This window comes from Sus scrofa, chromosome 3, assembly GCF_054392235.1.
Source record: "Sus scrofa isolate SSC_HxYL_T2T_F1_AM1 chromosome 3, Sscrofa_HxYL_maternal_Yorkshire_Landrace_v2.0, whole genome shotgun sequence".
NCBI lineage: Eukaryota > Metazoa > Chordata > Mammalia > Artiodactyla > Suidae > Sus > Sus scrofa.
Window position 1 is genome coordinate 98,064,636 of NC_139385.1, and position 17,209 is coordinate 98,081,844.

A 17,209-nucleotide genomic window follows, 5' to 3' on the forward strand; every position below is an offset into this window, starting at 1 on the left:
CATATAAGACACTCACTGAGCACACTTGCCAGGCACGCAACAGTGAAGGCCAAGTTCTGGAATTTTTTTCTCTTTTTAGGGCCACACCTGCGGCATATGGAAGTTCCCAGGCTAGGGGTCAAATCTGAGCTGCAGCTGCCAACCTTCGCCACAGCCTCAGCAATGCCAGATCTGCGCCACATCTGTAATCTAGGCCACAGTTTGTGGCAGTGCCACATCTTTTATTCCACTGAGCAAGGCCAGGGGTCGAACCCATATCCTTATGAATACTAGTTGGATTCTTAACCCACTGAGTCACAATAGGAACTCCTGGAATTTTGATACTGCATTTTATTTTATTATACTTTGCAAAGTTGTGCTTTTACAACTCGAATGTTTGAGGCAACCCTGCTTCAAACAAGTCTGTCAGCATGTTTTCCAACAGCATTTACATATTACTTCATGTCTCTGTCACATTTTGGTAATTCTCACAGTATTTGAAACTCTTTCATTGTTGTTAAATTTGTTGTGATCTGTGATGTTAATATTATAATTGTCTTGAGATGCCACAAACTGCATCCATAAAAGATAGCAAACTTAATCGATAAATGATGTGTGTGTGTTCTGACTTTGCCAGTCTCTCTCCCTCTCCTTGGACCTCCCTGTTCTCTGAGATATGACAATTTTGACATTAGGCCATTTAATAACCCTGCAGTAGCCTCTGTGTGCTCAAGTGAAAGGAAGAGTCACACGTATCTCACTTTAAATCAAAAGCTAGAAGTGATTAAGCTTAGTGAGGTAGGCATGTTGAAAGCCAAGATAGGCTAAAAGGTAGTTCTCTTATACCAGTTAGCCAAGCTGTGCATGAAAAGGAAGAGTTCTTGAAGGGAATTAAAAGTGCTACTTCAGTGAACATGTGAATGATAAAGTGAAAGAGCATCATTGCTGACATGGAGAACGTTTTAGTGGTCTGGATAGATGGCATACCAGCCACAACATTCCCTTAATCCAAAATCTAATCCTGAGTAAGGCCCTCTCTCTAGTCTGTAAAGTCGGAGAGGTGGAAGCTGCAGAAGAAAAGTTTGACCCTTGCAGAGGTTGGTTGGTGAAGGAAACTGTCTTTGTATCATAAAAGTGCAAGATGAAGCAGCAAGTGCTGATGTAGAAGCTGTATTTAGTTACCCAGACCATCTAGCTAATTAATCAAAGTGATTACACTAAATAGATTTTCAATGTAGACAAAAAAAAAAAAAAAAAAAAAGCCTAGTATTGGAAGAAGATGCCATCTAGGACTTCCACACCTAAAGTGAATAAGTCATTGCCTAGGTTCAAAGCTCCAAATAGTAGACTGACTCTTGTTAAGGGCTAATGTAGCCAGTGACTTGAAGTCAGTGTTCAAATATTCTAGAGCCCTTAAGAATTCTGCTGAATCTACTCTCTGTGATCTCTCAGTGGAACAACAAAGCCTGGATAACAACACAATCATTTCAGTATGGCTTACTGACTCTTCTACACCCACTTTTGAGACCTACTACTCAGAAACAAAAATTCCTTTCAAAATTTTACTGCTTGTTGACAATGCACCTGGTCACCCAAGAGCTCCGGTGGAGACTTCTGATGTGATTCAGGTTGTTGTCATGCCTTCTAACACAACAGTGATTCTACAGTCCAAGGATCAAGGAGTCATTTCAATTTTTAGATCTTTTTATTGAAGAATTACATTTGAAAGGCAGTAGCTGCAATAGAAAGTGATTCCTCTGATGGATCTGGGCGAAGTTGTTTGAAAATCTTTGGGAAAGAATTTACCATTCTAGATGTCATTAACAACATTCACTATTCATGGGACGAGGTCAAAATATCAATATTAATAGGAATTTGGAAAAAGTTGGTTGTAACCCTCACAGAAGGGTTTCAAGACTTCACTGGAGTAAGTGATTGCAGATGTGAAAGAAATAGCAGGGGAATCAGAATTAGAAATGAAACATGAATATATGACTGAATTGCTGCAATCTCATGATAAAACTTAAATGGATTAGGAACTGCTTCTTATGTATAAGCAAAGAAAATGGTTTCTTGAGATAGAACCTATTGGTGAAGATGGTTGAAATAACAACAAAGGACTTAGAATATTATATGAAGTTGATGAAGCAGTGCAGGATTTAAGAGAAGTGACTCCATTTTTGAAAAAAGTTCTGCTGTTGGTAAATGCTGTCAAGTAGCATTGCATGCTACAGAGAAATTGTTCATGAAAGGAGTAGCCAAGCCATGTGGTATACTTTATTGTTCTATTTTAAGAAATTGCCATAACCATCCCAGCTGTCAACAGCCACCACCCTGGTTGGCCAGCAATCATCAATATCAAAGCAAGACCCTCTACCAATAAAAAGATCACAACTTGCTAAAGACTTAGATGATGGTTAGCAATTTTAGCAATAAAGTATTTTTTAATGAAGGTATGTACATTGGGCCGCAGTACGGCCCTCAAAAGACAAAAGACCAAAAACAAAAAAAAAAATTTGCCCTCGAAGATCCAGAAGATAAGAAAGTTATGTCTGTACACGTTACATAGCTGCAAAAATTAGCTTGAGATACTACTTGAATTTTTTATGAAATTCTTAAAGTTCATCATTTGAGTATTAAAACTATTTTTTTCTTTTTCTTTTTGTCTTTATAGGGCTGCACCCTTGGCAAATGGAAGTTCCCAGGCCAGGGGTCGAATCGGAGTTGTACCAGCTGGCCTGCACCAGAACCACAGCAACAACAGATCCTACCTGAGTCTGCGACCTACACCACAGCTCACGGCAACCCCGGATCCTCAACCCACTGAGCACGGCCAGGGATCGAACCTGTGTCCTCACAGATACCAGTCAGATTCATTTCCGCTGAGCCACAATGGGAACTCCTATATTTTTTTCTTTATTCAATGATTAGCTTTTATTTTTACGTTTCCACTATTGAAGAATATTTATTTATTTATTTATTTTTCATTTCATTGTTTCTTTTTTTGCAGAATATTTAATGATACATTATTTTGTGATTTCGTTTTCTCCAGGTTGAAATTCTCGAAAATGAGATTATTCAAGAAAAGCAAAGTCTTCAGAATTGTCAGAATTTAAGCAAGGATCTAATGAAGGAGAAAGCTCAGCTTGAAAAAACAATTGAAACACTGAGAGAAAATTCAGAGAGACAGGTTCATAAATTTCCTATTAAGCAACATATTTTAAATTTTGTTAACAAAAGTTATTTTAGAGTTTGTACAAACAAAATGTTTATAATAATGTTAAATGGAAATATTTTTAGAACTTTTTAGATCTTGGTTATACCAACTTTTCTATCCCATGCATTTTTGTAAAATTGAAAGGAAAACTTAAAAGTTTTTAAATTACCAGTGTGTTAAATAATTATGTGGTGAAGAAATTTTGCAATACCTAAGTTTGAATTGCTTTCAAAGGTCAGTGAAATGGGACTGCAGATTTTTAAAGTCCCCAAATGAAGTTGGGACAAAATGAAGCTATATTCTGACCCTACTAGAGAGGGACAAATGGTGGCAGCTACTGTCTTAGATACTTTGACATTTGCTTTCAAGTGTTTATTGGTCATTCTCATTTTATGCTTGAGGAAACTAAGAACTGAATAGATTAAGTAACTGGCTATTTTAAAGTTTCTAATCTTTAGAAGTATAAAATGGTTTTATATTATCTAGGTATATTCCTCAGGCCACCTATAAAACTATAGATCTTTCTAGAGTTACAGAACACAAATTCTAGAGCTAATAAGCATGAATCTCCACTTTTTTCAAGGTTCTCAGGGGATTTTTTAACACAATGAACCTTAAGAAGCTTTACTATAAATTGGATGGATTAGTTTTAAAATGTTCCAAGGATTTTGTTCTCTTCATATTTCCAAATTAGAATTCTTTTGGGGAATGAATACACACAAATACACACCAGTGTATATATGCATATAATATAGCAAATATTTACTGAGGCCTCCTTGTGTATATGCATTGCGAAATTTATTGAGTGAAAGTAAAAACTTAAATCTTCAAGAATATATCTGTGCTCTACACCTGGAAACAACACAACATTATAAATCAACTATACTCCAATAAAGCTAAAAAATAATAAAAAGATGTGTGTATGTTTCACCTGTACTCATATTTGAATTTGAAGCATGTAGCCACAAATGATCTGAAAATCATTTTGGTTAATATTAAACACATCTCTCTTGTCTATTCCATCATATTATGGAATCCCTAAGGACATGAACTTTAATGACCTGGCTGTACATACACGGAGTGATCTCTCCGTAAATGTTTGTCAGAATTAAAATTAAGACAGACAATTTTAACACCTTTTTATGGTCTGATTTTCCAGTTAGTTTTTGGAGGGGGAAAACTGTGAGTCTTTAAATATTTAGGTGATGTTCAATTAAGTTTTAAAATTTCTCCTTTCTTCTTTTAAATTAGATTAAAATATTAGAACAGGAAAATGAACATCTGAATCAAACTGTGTCCTCCTTAAGGCAGCGCTCTCAGATAAGTGCTGAAGCAAGGGTGAAAGACATTGAAAAGGAAAATAAAATTCTGCATGAATCTATCAAAGAAACAAGTAGCAAGCTAAGCAAGATTGAATTTGAAAAAAGACAAATTAGAAAAGAATTGGAACATTATAAAGAAAAAGGAGAACGAGCAGAAGAACTTGAAAATGAGTTGCATCATCTTGAAAAGGAAAATGAATTGTTACAGAAAAAGATAACCAATTTAAAAATTACTTGTGAAAAAGTTGAGGCCTTAGAACAAGAAAATTCAGAGCTAGAAAGGGAAAATAGGAAATTTAAAAAAACATTGGATAGCTTTAAAAACCTTACTTTTCAGTTAGAATCCCTAGAAAAAGAGAATTCCCAGCTTGATGAGGAAAACTTAGAGTTGCGAAGAAATGTGGAATCTTTGAAGTGTGCAAGCATGAAAATGGCTCAGCTCCAACTAGAAAATAAAGAATTAGAAAGTGAAAAAGAACAACTTAAGAAAGGTTTAGAGCTCATGAAAGCATCTTTCAAGAAAACAGAACGCCTGGAAGTTAGCTACCAGGGTTTAGATACAGAAAATCAAAGGCTACAGAAAGCTCTAGAAAACAGCAATAAAAAAATTCAGCAACTGGAAAGTGAACTACAAGATTTAGAGATGGAAAATCAAACATTGCAAAAAAACCTAGAAGAGTTAAAAATATCTAGCAAAAGACTTGAACAGCTAGAAAAAGAAAACAAATCGTTAGAGCAAGAGACTTCTCAGCTGGAAAAGGATAAGAAACAACTGGAGAAGGAAAATAAGAGACTCCGACAGCAAGCAGAAATAAAAGATACCACATTAGAAGAAAATAATGTGAAAATTGGAAATTTAGAAAAAGAAAACAAAGCCCTTTTCAAAGAGATTGGTATTTATAAAGAATCCTGCATTCGTCTAAAGGAATTAGAGAAAGAAAATAAGGAGCTTGTGAAAAGAGCAACTATTGATATAAAAACTTTGGTTACATTACGAGAGGTAACTATGGTTACTTAAATTTCAAACAATTTTTAAAATATTTTTAAGAAGACTTCTTTAAGTTTTATTGCAATAACTTGCATCATTTATGGTTCAAAGTAGAAATTTGAAATTAAAGCTAGAAACAGTGTCTAAGTGTTAAACTAAGAAGTAAATGTAAATTGCACTTTTTAAGAAATTGTAGTAATAAGGTTCTATGTGTTCCCATGTGGTATCTGACTTATTTATTAAATTATAATTTTGTACTTATATTTCAAAGTAGTATGAAAGTATTGGATCAAAACTCTTACTGACTATAATAGCTACTAGTTATTGAATCATAGCTGTGTGCCAAGTACTGAATGATTTTTACAACCAATCCTTTATAAGTGTTATTTCCATTAGATTAAAAAACTGAGTTTCGGTAACACTAAGTAACTTAGGATCACAATGACAGATTTGGATTCCTGGATTCAAGTCCAGATCTTTCAGACTTCAAAGCTCTATGAATTTTGACCTCTAAGCTAGAGAATGTAAATCAAGTTGAATTTAAAGGTCAACAGTGAACAGCTGGTAACTGGTCAATAGTGAACAATTGGTAGTTGGTTGGATCTGTGTGGAGAGAAGAATTCTGAAATTTATAGGAGTAGATTGGCAATAAATGGTTGGTGTAGTTCAGAAGATAGCATGCTTGGCTCTTTTTTGCTATCCCCATGCTATACTATGTATATTTTTAAATTAAATTTCAAAATATTTTTGCTAGTATTCTGGCAGAAGCTCATGTCGGGGAATTTGCCTTTCTGCCAAAGAGGCATTGAGAAATGACCAGTTATTATCCTTTCTTTTTTTTTCCTTCTGTTGTTCTACAGTTTTATAGGTATGCCATGTATTGTAGGGTGTTTTGTTTTGCTGAACCTGCAGCATGTGGAAGTTCTGGGGCCAAGGATGAAACCCCCACAAGAGCAAGAACCCTAACCTACTGAACCACACAGGAACTCTATAGTCTTAGCGATATCAACAGTAGTTTCCTGTCCCCTGAATTTCTGAGAATTCCTCCTAGTTATGCAGATCAATATCTTAGGCCTCTTCCACTGGGATAGGAGTGCCTGTGATGGGAGAAGGGTGTTGTATCCAACATATATTCATAGGAAGAAATATGCACTAAAGTTCTAGTTCATTATTTAAAAGTTAATGGATATGTTGTCTTCCTGCACGCATAAGTACGAGATTCCCATTTTAAACACTAAAAAGTTTAAAAGAAGTATTAGCAACATAAAAAAAGGAAAGCAATACTCTTTAAACTAAGGTTATAATTTTGCTTAATGATTTTTTTTAATTGATGAAGGAAAAGTTGGGCAACAGCTTTGCTATCTTTCCTGGATTAAATTACATGTATTCCTGGATAGTGGTAGTTTGAATCTTGGCTGAATTTCTTAGATGTTTATGTTCATAACACTTACGTGAATTTTGCATTACTTTTAAAATAAGGATTTGGTCAGTGAAAAATTGAAGACTCAACAAATGAATAATGATCTTGAAAAATTAACTCATGAGCTTGAGAAGATAGGGTTAAATAAAGAGCGACTCTTACATGATGAGCAAAGTACTGATGACAGGTGAGTATTAAGTCCCTTTGAAAAACAATGCAAAAAAAATTTTTTTCCCTCAAACACTGATTCTTCCTTGTACTAGCTACAGGATACGTTTTTGTATTTCACCCTGTTTCTGGCTTTCTTCACTTAGAGAAAGTTCTAGAAGAAAAAAATTATAAATCAAATAAAGATAAAAAATGCCAAAATGTTGTTATATAAATAATGTTGTATACTAGAAAAACAAAATGCCACCCACCCAGGTAACAGAAGATCTGAAGCTATAGTTGCCTGTGAAAGTGGAATGAGACATTAACAGCAAACAAAGCACTGTCTCATGATATATACATTCAGTTTAAGCAAGTTAAATTTTATTTGAATCATGTACTTAAATACCTTAATTTTCAATTATTTTGTGTACCAAAATATGAACTTAAAGAGAAATGGAGGAAATCTAAACAAAGGCAAATATACTGAGAAACAATTAAGGTATAAAAATAATGTGGAAAACTAAGGCTTGACAAACGGAATAAAAACCTACATACACTTGAATTTGAGAATGCTCAGTTTTAGCCTTAAAGAGGATTTTAGCCTTAAAGTTAATTGGATTTTCAAGTTGTCTACTGTTTGGCATCTAGTTGGCCACATGATTCCAGCTATGATGGAACTGTATACTGTTAAGATTACTGTTTTGTTTGTTTGCCACATCCTGGCAGAAGGAGGTTCCCAGACTAGGAGTCGAATTGGAGCTGTAGCTGTCAGCCACAGCCACATCCACAGCAATGCCAGATCTGAGCCACGTCTGCTACCTACACCACAGCTCATGGCAACATCAGATCCTTGACCCACTGAGTGAGGCCAGGGATCGAACCTGCATCATCATGGATCCTACTTGGGTTTGTTAACCACTGAGCCGTGAAGGGAACTCCAAGAATACTGTTTTTGAGAGTGGTTTCTCAGGGCTGCCTGGGACGCTGTCTCCCAGGCTTAAGTCCTACTTTTGTCCCAAATAAAACTTAACTCTCAACTTTCCGAAAAAAAAAAGAAGTACCATTTTTTGTACTCTAAATTTTAATTCATTGGAATTTTATAATTATATAATTTTTATTTTGTTGTCTACCCATTATTTCTGTTCTAGTAAGTATATCTTATGTAATACGTGTATATAGTAAAAATTAATGCTGATTATGTGGGATTTATTTATGTTATTTTGAGAACATTCAGAGTTAATAGGATAGGTTGGTACTTCTAAAGGTTAGTTCTTTAGGAGTTCCCGTTGAGGCTCAGTGTTTAATGAACTTGACTAGTATCCATGAGGATGCCGGTTCAATCCTTGGCCTCACTCAGTGGGTTAAGGATCCAGCATTGATGTGAGCTGCAGATGCGGCTCGGATCCTGCATTGCTCTGGCCATGGTTTGGGCCAGCGGCTACAGCTCTGATTCGACCCCTAGCTTGGGAACCTCCATGTGCTGCAGGTGCGGCCCTAAAAAGACAAAAAAAAAAGTTCCGTAATAACAGATAGAAGCAATTTAAGGCTGTTACTCTAGCAATCAGCTCAAGAAATCTTAATACACTATATAGGTATTGCATGAGAAAATTTTTTTGAGTTAAGCATATAGTTAAGGGACAATTTAGTTGACTGCATTTTAGTATAGATACTGAATGTGCATCACTGCTTTATTCCAACAGATTTTTTACCTAGCCATGTGTGAGTCATTTAAAAAGTAGAGCAAGAAAGGTGGTAGGCCGGGGGTGGGGTGGGGTGTTGGGGAGTAAACCACGTAGCTACTGTAACTGAGCATTTTAAATTTATTGAACCCAGCTCTTACGGGGCTGTCACACTGTGATACCTCTTCCCAAACTTTACTTCATATAATTCAGCTATGTTAAACTTTTTATTAGTTAAAACTTTTATCTGCCGATCATCAGGCATCAAGTAAATGGTAATGTTTTAGCTCAACTTTGAAGGATGACAGAAATTTGCAAGGTAGAAGTGGGGAATGGGCATTCTAGGCAAATTGTATTGAGGAATTTTGAGTGTATTAAAGATAGATTAGTGGAGTTCCCATTGTGGCTCAGTGGAAACGAATCTGACTAGTATCCATGAGGATGTGGGTTTGATCCCTGCCCTTGATCTGTGGGTCAGGGATCCAGCGTTGTCATGAGCAGTGGTGTAGATTGTAGATGTGACTCGGATCCAGAGTCTCTGTGGCTGTGGCACAGTCTGACCGCTGCAGCTCCGATTTGACCTCTAGCCTGGGAACATCCATATTTGGTGCAGCCCCAAAAAGCAAAAAGCAAAAAAATAAAATAAAATAAAATAAAAATTAATAAATAAAGGTAGATTAGAAAAGGGACAGAAAGGGGCAGGTACATATTTGTAGGCACAGAGACTGGTTAAGCAACTATTGTAATAGTGTAGGTAAGATGTTAAGTATATTCATTAATCCACATATTTTTATTTGTAATGACATGGAGAAGAGTATATTAAACTAAAACTTTTAAGAAGAGGAATTGACAACACTAGTAACTCTAATTGAATCTGGGGGATCAGAAAAAGAAGCCACTAAACTTGCTTCTTTCTCAACCAGTAAATTAGCCTTAACATCACAAAGAAAACTTCACAGACATAAACATTCTATCTCCTCCCTCTTGGAATTTATATCTGCATCTATCTTTATCCCTAACCTCAGATGGTATCCCTAATTCTTTTGTTAGTGTAACTTTTGCATCTTTCCAGTTGATGTCATTCCCTCTGATCCCCTTTGAAAATGCAGTTATTATTAAAATACTTATTCTTGTCATCAAGGAATATGTAGTCTAATTGTGGAATTGAATGTATAAATAGATAAATTGAAATGCAACAAAATAAGTTTAGTGGTGAAGTTGTGAACAGAGTGCTGTGGGATCACTCTTGTCTTAATCTTTTAAAAGCTCTTCTTCCCATGTCTTCCCTTTCAGTATAGTTTCCTAGGTTTCAAGTTCTGTCTGGACAGTCGAGAACGCAGGCATCACAAATTTAATATATCTAAAATCATACTCATTAAATGTTTTAAATTTTTTGTTAACTCAAGCCAATACTAAAAATGAGTGAGATTTGTTCTATATCCTCAGTGAACTTAAAATCTGGTTGAGCACAGAATATATACATACAAATTAATTATAGAAAAGATAGAATATGATAAAATTTTTCATATATGTAATTTACGTTGTTGTTTCATTTAGGCATTAACGTTCTCAGGTATAAGAAGTATACTAATCCATTATCCAGGTTTATGGTTCACTCTCAAAGTATATTCATGAGCTGACCCTTTTGTGGGGGAAAAAAATCTTAAATAAGAACAACATAAATAGGAGTTCCAGTCGAGGCTCAGTGGTTAATGAATCCTACTAGGAACCATGAGGTTGCAGGTTCGAGCCAGCCAGCACTGGCTTTGCTCAGTGGGTTAATGATCTGGCGTTGCCGTGAGCTGTGGTGTAGGTCACAGATTCAGCTCGGATCTGGCATTGCTGTGGCTCTGGCACAGGCCAGCAGCTACAGCTCTGATTAGAACCCTAGCCTGGGAACCTCCATATGCCACAGGTGTGGCCCTAGAAAAGGTAAAAAAAAAGACGCACACCCCCAAATAACATAATATTCATGAATCCACCATTCAAAAAGGTATCTAAAATATTGACACTCAAGCCTATCTGCCCTTTCCTGTTCTGTCACCAGTGTCTTGTGTCTTTAGTATATCATTCCCTCTTTTAACTATTCAGCAAGTACTTTAAACCCGGAAGACAAAGTCTGAGTTTGTCTTAATAGTTTATGAATACTTTGTCTTAACTCTTCGTATGTATTTGTATCAATATATTACATATTAATATCATAGATAACTGCTTAATAATATAAATCCATCCACTTCCTCCTCCTGTAGATTCTATCCTTGTAAAACTAAAAAGACTATTTTGAGACTCACATCTTCCAGATGCCTTTTTTGAGTATTAATTTTTGCTTTTGACAGTCTAGACTGTAATCTGGAGTTCTGTGTACCCAGTGATTACCCAGTAATTTTTTGTGTGTGTTTTCTTTACCAGGAATAGTTTAAAAGGGAGAGTAGGCAGTAAAAAAGAAGGGTAATTTAATTTGTTTCTTTTTAAAAAAGACTTTTATAAGGCCTATTTATAATATCAGTATCTGTGGTCATAAATATAATTAAAAATAATTTTCTGATCTCCAGTAATTTACTATATTATTTTTATACTTGGATAATAGGTACAAACTTTTGGAATCAAAATTAGAATCTACTCTAAAGAAGTCCCTTGAAATAAAAGAAGAAAAAATTGCTGCCTTAGAAGCTCGATTAGAAGAATCCACAAATTATAACCAGCAATTGCGCCAAGAACTTAAAACAGTAAGTGACTTCCTTGGAAGGAATTTTAATTGTCAAATATTTGGACAGAAAAGAGTAAAGTAGAAAATAAAGTTGCAACATAATTTTATTGACATTTTGTCCATTTCAGGAGTTCTCATTGTGGCTCAGCAGGTTACGGACCTGACGTTGTCTTTGTGAGGATGCAGGTTTAGTCCCTGGCCTTGCTCAGTTGGTTAAGGATCTGGTGTTGCTGCAAGCTATGGCGTAGGTCACAGATGCACCTAGGTTCCAGTGTTGCCATGGCTGTGGCGTAGGCTGACAGCTGCACCTCTGTTTGGACCCCTGACCCAAGAATTTCCATATGTCGTTGGTGCAGACATAAAAAAAATTTCCATATGTTGGAACCAACATATGGTTGGTGCAGAGAGAGAGGGAGTCCTTTCCTTTTTCCTAAATTTAAGAATATTTTTTTTTTTTTTTTGTCTTTTTGTCTTTTGTTGTTGTTGTTGTTGTTGTTTTTGCTATTTCTTGGGCCGCTCCCGCGGCATATGGAGGTTCCCAGGCTAGGGGTCGAATCGGAGCTGTAGCCACCAGCCTACGCCAGAGGCACAGCAACGCAGGATCCGAGCCGCGTCTGCAACCTACACCACAGGTCACGGCAATGCCGAATCGTTAACCCACTGAGCAAGGGCAGGGACCGAACCCGCAACCTCATGGTTCCTAGTCGGATTCGTTAACCACTGCGCCACGATGGGAACTCCAAGAATATTTTTAAGTATATCTTTTTCGTGTAGTTTATAACAAACTGTTTCTATACACTGTAATTTATTTAATCCTATTTCATGTATGAATGTCCCTCATGCAGTTGGGTACATACCAAAATTATGAGAGTGGGATAGGGAAGAGGCAAGCTTATTTCATTGGGAAAAGCTCTCAATGTGATACTGACACTTCACTTTGATAGGCAAAGATATGGGTGTGAGGATAGCAAGTAGATGGAAATAGTTTTTGGTATAAGAAAGCACTTGATCCCATAAATTGGAGGTCTTTTCCAAGTCTTTTGATATGGAATTAATCAGTGAAGTATGTCAAGGAGGGGCTTCTATCCTGTTTTCCCTTGATGAATAAATTGAAATTGAAGGGTTTGCCCATTCCAGAGAGTATTTGGTAGACTGGTAGAATTATGTTCTGGTCTATTCTCCCTTTTATCATCTCTGTAGTCATATCTGAGGTGGTTTTACACTCAACCAAACATTCAGACTCGCAAGTTTACTGTAGGCCACATTTAGAGCCATTTCAGAACATGTAGGAAATAGAAGTTGACAGTGGGGCACTAGCAAGTGTTCTCCTTCATATAATGGAGAGTTGTCTTCTCACCAGATGACAGTTCAGATGCAAGAAGTCAAGATTCATATTGGATGTCTGCAGGAGCTGCCCTGGCTTTGAGATTTACCATCATTGCTGGTCTTTGTCTCACACATTATTAACATGGAACATACTTGTTGCAGACGAAATTCTGCAACTTTGCTTAGTTAATGTAAAGGATTGTCTGAAAAAATAAAGTGAAATTTAGTGCCAGATTTCATTAATCTCCTTTATTTTCTGAATTTTCTGTCCTGTTAAGCGCTATTACTGTGTTGCAAATAAAGTCAGTTTCATGAAGCTACCAAGCCAGAAAATAAGTGGGTTTGAGTATGGGTTGCCGTAGGATATACTTCAAGTCTCAATGGTAGAGATTTAAAAATCCCATCATTGTCTCCCACTTCCAGCCATTTTGGCATAATTAGGGTGTTATTGGACTAGTTTCTTCCCATAAACATGTGTTTAATTGGAATTATACCTTCTAACTTTTAATACTTTACATGAAGAGATGTATCATTTGAGAACAGACTATGAAAGCTGAACATGAGCAAAAGGTGTAAGTAACCACTAAAATAGCATGACAAAGAGGTATAAGTAAAATACCAGCAGAGGAGATCAAATAGAATTTAAAAATCCAAAAGAAGACAGAAGAAGAAAAAAAGGAAAACAAGGTATGGAAAGGACAAATGGAAAACAAATAGAAAGATAGGAGTTCCCGTCGTGGCGCAGTGGTTAACGAATCCGACTAGGAACCATGAGGTTGTGGGTTCGGTCCCTGCCCTTGCTCAGTGGGTTAACGATCCGGCGTTGCCGTGAGCTGTGGTGTAGGTTGCAGACGCAGCTTGGATCCCGCATTGCTGTGGCTCTGGTGTAGGCTAGTGGCTACAGCTCCGATTCGACCCCTAGCCTGGGAACCTCCATATGCCGCGGAAGCGGCCCAAAGAAATAGCAAAAAGACAAACAGACAAACAAAAAACAAATAGAAAGATAGCAGTAATCACATTAAAAGGTCTAAACACCCCCAATTAAAAGGCAGAGGTTAATAAATTAAAAGGCAATACCACCTATGTGCTGCTTCTGAGACCCCTTGGAAAGTATGTCATTTTCTATGGGAATGTAAATTAGCTATTCTGATTAATGATATATAAGGTAAAGGAACCACTTTTGAAACTTAACTGTAAGAACAGTGGGCTAAAAATAAGAAGTTCTGAGTTTTATTCTCAGGTCCCCTTCTTAATAGTTACGTGTGTTTCTAACCCTTATAAGCCCAGAAAAAAAGATCCTGTGGGAAATTCATATAAAATAGGAGAATGGAAATGATGTCATCCATCTATGTTATTAGAGTGTTAAAAGAAGAAATGGAGAATTAGGATCCCAGAACACCTATTAGATCACTTGCCAATATTTAAATTACATTCTATCTTGGTATCTTTTTTTCTAACTCAATATTAGCAAAGTTTGAGCTGTAAGCTTTCTTGAGGTTGCATTAGACATTGAATTTTCTAAATATTTATATTCTTACCTTATTAGAAAGTTTGGGGTTAATTTAGAAATGTATCATAATTGTTGTCTAGGGTAAACTAGTAATAATAAAAATAATAATAATTTAAATTGAAGAGACCAATTAAGTTAAGCATTAGTTAATACTCACTAAGTTCTTATTTTTTGTCGTTGTTGTTTTTGGCTGCCCACAGCATGTGGAAGTTCCTGGGCCAGGGATCAAACCCATACCAGAGCTGTGACCCAAACCAAGGCAGTGACAGACAGATCCTAAACCCTCTCTCTGAGCCACTAGGGAAGTCCCTAAGTTGTTAGTTTTGCATTTGCTTTCTTAAAATATGATTTAGTTGTAATCACACTGGGAAACCCTAGATAAGATATATCCTTGTGGAGCTCCTGCTGGGGCGCAGTGGGTTAAATGGATCCAGTATTGCTGCAGATGAGGCTCGGATTCAGTCACTGGCCTGGCTCTTCCATATATTGTGGTTGCAGCCATTAAAAATAATGATAATAATAAATATATATATATATATATATATATATATATATATCTGTGGATTGCTCACTCTTTATAAGATGAATTACAGCAATTTTATGTGGATAATGATCTTAATAAATAAGTTAATAACAAGTCATTCTGGGCAACATATCCTTCTTAAAAGGCCAGACATAGATACTTCTTCAACTTTACTTTAGGTATCTTTTAAGGGGAATTATAATAAATGTATCAAGTCTTTATTTGTTCTTTACCTGGGGAACTCTGAAATCTCTAAATCAGTTATTAATAGTCCTAAAAACAGTTGTTAGTACTTAGCAGCATGTCTATGTCCAGTTAATCTATACTTGAGTGATATTTCATCATAATAGGATCTGAAATTACAAAGTATATTGTAAGAACATGGCACATAAGTAAAGTATATTTACTATTTCTAGAGAAAAGGATTTGTATTTTACAAAGCGTAAGTTGTGATAATAATAATGATAGTCGTATATGTTATCACATTTTTAAATAAACTGTCTAATTGACCAGACCATTGTGGAGTCAAATTAATTGCCAAATGTAAACTTAATGATTTCTCCTTATTTAAATATTTTAAATAAATGCAACATTGTAAATCAACTATATTTTAAAATTATAGGTGAAAAAGAATTATGAAGCTCTCAAACAGAGGCAGGATGAGGAAAGAATGGTACAGAGCTCTCCTCCAACTTCTGGTGAAGATAACAAATGGGAGCGAGAAAGTCAAGAAACGACTAGAGAGCTTCTGAAAGTTAAAGACAGATTAATTGAAGTGGAAAGAAATGTAAGTATTTTGGTATAAATTAGGTTTTCTAGAAGTAAGGGATCGTTGACTATATAACTCAGAAATTTTCCCTAATTTAGTTTTGTAGCTTTGTTCATTTCATACTTTCTTGACTAGTTTATTTTATAATATTAAAAAGATTGAAAAACCAGTAATATCGTATACATTTCTTCATTACCCTCATTTAGGTCCATCAGCAAGCTTTGTCATCTCTATCCTGTAAATATAACCCAAACTCATCTACTTCTTTCTATCTCTGCTCTAGCCTAAAATACCATTATCTCCCATTGGGACAATCAGAGGGTCCTCCTACCTGGCCTGCCCCATTTCATTCCTGGCCCAGTCTAACCCATTCTCAATCCAGTAGCCTAGAGTTATTTTTAAAATAAAACCCAGGCCCTATCACTTTCCTACTTAAATCTTCAATAGCTTTCCATTTCATGTAGATAAACATTTACTGTATCAATCAGATCCTTCCTGACATTGCCCTGGCTATATCTCTGAATTTGTTTATACCATATTACTCTTCTACCTACCATTATTAATATGAGGATAATATTATTATTATCTGTTAATATCTGAAAAACACAGAACAGTGACTGGCATATAAGTAAATTAATTGTAGTCATATTGGCCTTTTCTGTTTGTTCCTACCTTAGAACCTTTCTGCTCTATCCCCTACCTGGGCATTTCTCGCAGCAATGGGGTCTCGTATCACGTATCTTCTGCAAGAGGTTTACCTGACCTTTTCCCCTTGTTGAGCAGCTATCTCCAGCCTAAATCATTCACCATCCAACCACTGCCTTGTTTAGTTTCTTCATAGAACTTTTCATTGGTGAAATACTTTTTTGTCTTTTTTTTAGGGGCATACCCACAGCATATGGAGGTTCCAAGGCCAGGGGTCGAATCAGAGCTCAGCCACTGACATACACCACAGCCACAGCAATGCCAGATCCAAGCCCCGTCTGTGACCTACACCATAGCACACGGCAATGCTGGATCCTTAACCCACTGGGCAAGGCCAGGGATCGAACCTACATCCTCATGGATACTGGTCAGGTTTGTTTTCCGCTGAGCCATGATGGGAACTCATTGGTTAAATTTTTTTATTCGTTCATTTATTCTTTGACTACTGTAAAAAAGTTCTTGAATGCAGGTAGCTTGTCTTTCTTTTACACCACTGTGCCTTCAGTATGTAGAACAATACTTGGAAGATAGCAGATACTTAATAAATATTTGCTGAATGAGTTTAGTAAATACTTGACAGTAGATAATAATCAAATGAATTCACCAACCATTTATCCTTCAAAGATGAATGAACTTTACAGAACTTACATGTTAACAAGTGAAATAGTTATGGTTGTTGTTAGTGTTTTTCAGTTTAATGTTAATTGAAAGCTTTAAACCATGAAGCCAAAAATTAATCTCCTACATTATTGATTTCTACTTTCTCATCCAGAAGTAATCACTGTTTATCTTCCCAGAAAAGCATTTGTGATTTTTCTGTGTATAGAAGTATATTTCAGAATTCCTTGGTGGCTCAGTGCATTAAGGATCCAGCATTTTCACTGTTTTAGCTCAGGTCACTGCTGTAGCACAGT

At 36.0% G+C, this 17,209-nt stretch overlaps 1 protein-coding gene across 9 annotated transcripts in view; it reads left to right on the top strand.

Annotated features, from left to right (window-relative positions):
• CCDC88A (coiled-coil domain containing 88A) overlaps nucleotides 1-17,209 on the top strand; it is a 199,204-nt gene that overhangs the window by 143,915 nt on the left and 38,080 nt on the right. For all 9 annotated transcript variants that reach the window (XM_085019197.1, XM_021087519.2, XM_021087520.2 and 6 more), the window contains exons 14-18: nucleotides 3,032-3,169; nucleotides 4,448-5,518; nucleotides 6,986-7,113; nucleotides 11,343-11,481; nucleotides 15,444-15,608. In XM_085019197.1, coding sequence (XP_084875323.1) covers nucleotides 3,032-3,169; nucleotides 4,448-5,518; nucleotides 6,986-7,113; nucleotides 11,343-11,481; nucleotides 15,444-15,608 — 1,641 coding nt within the window. The remainder of the gene's footprint in view (nucleotides 1-3,031; nucleotides 3,170-4,447; nucleotides 5,519-6,985; nucleotides 7,114-11,342; nucleotides 11,482-15,443; nucleotides 15,609-17,209) is intronic.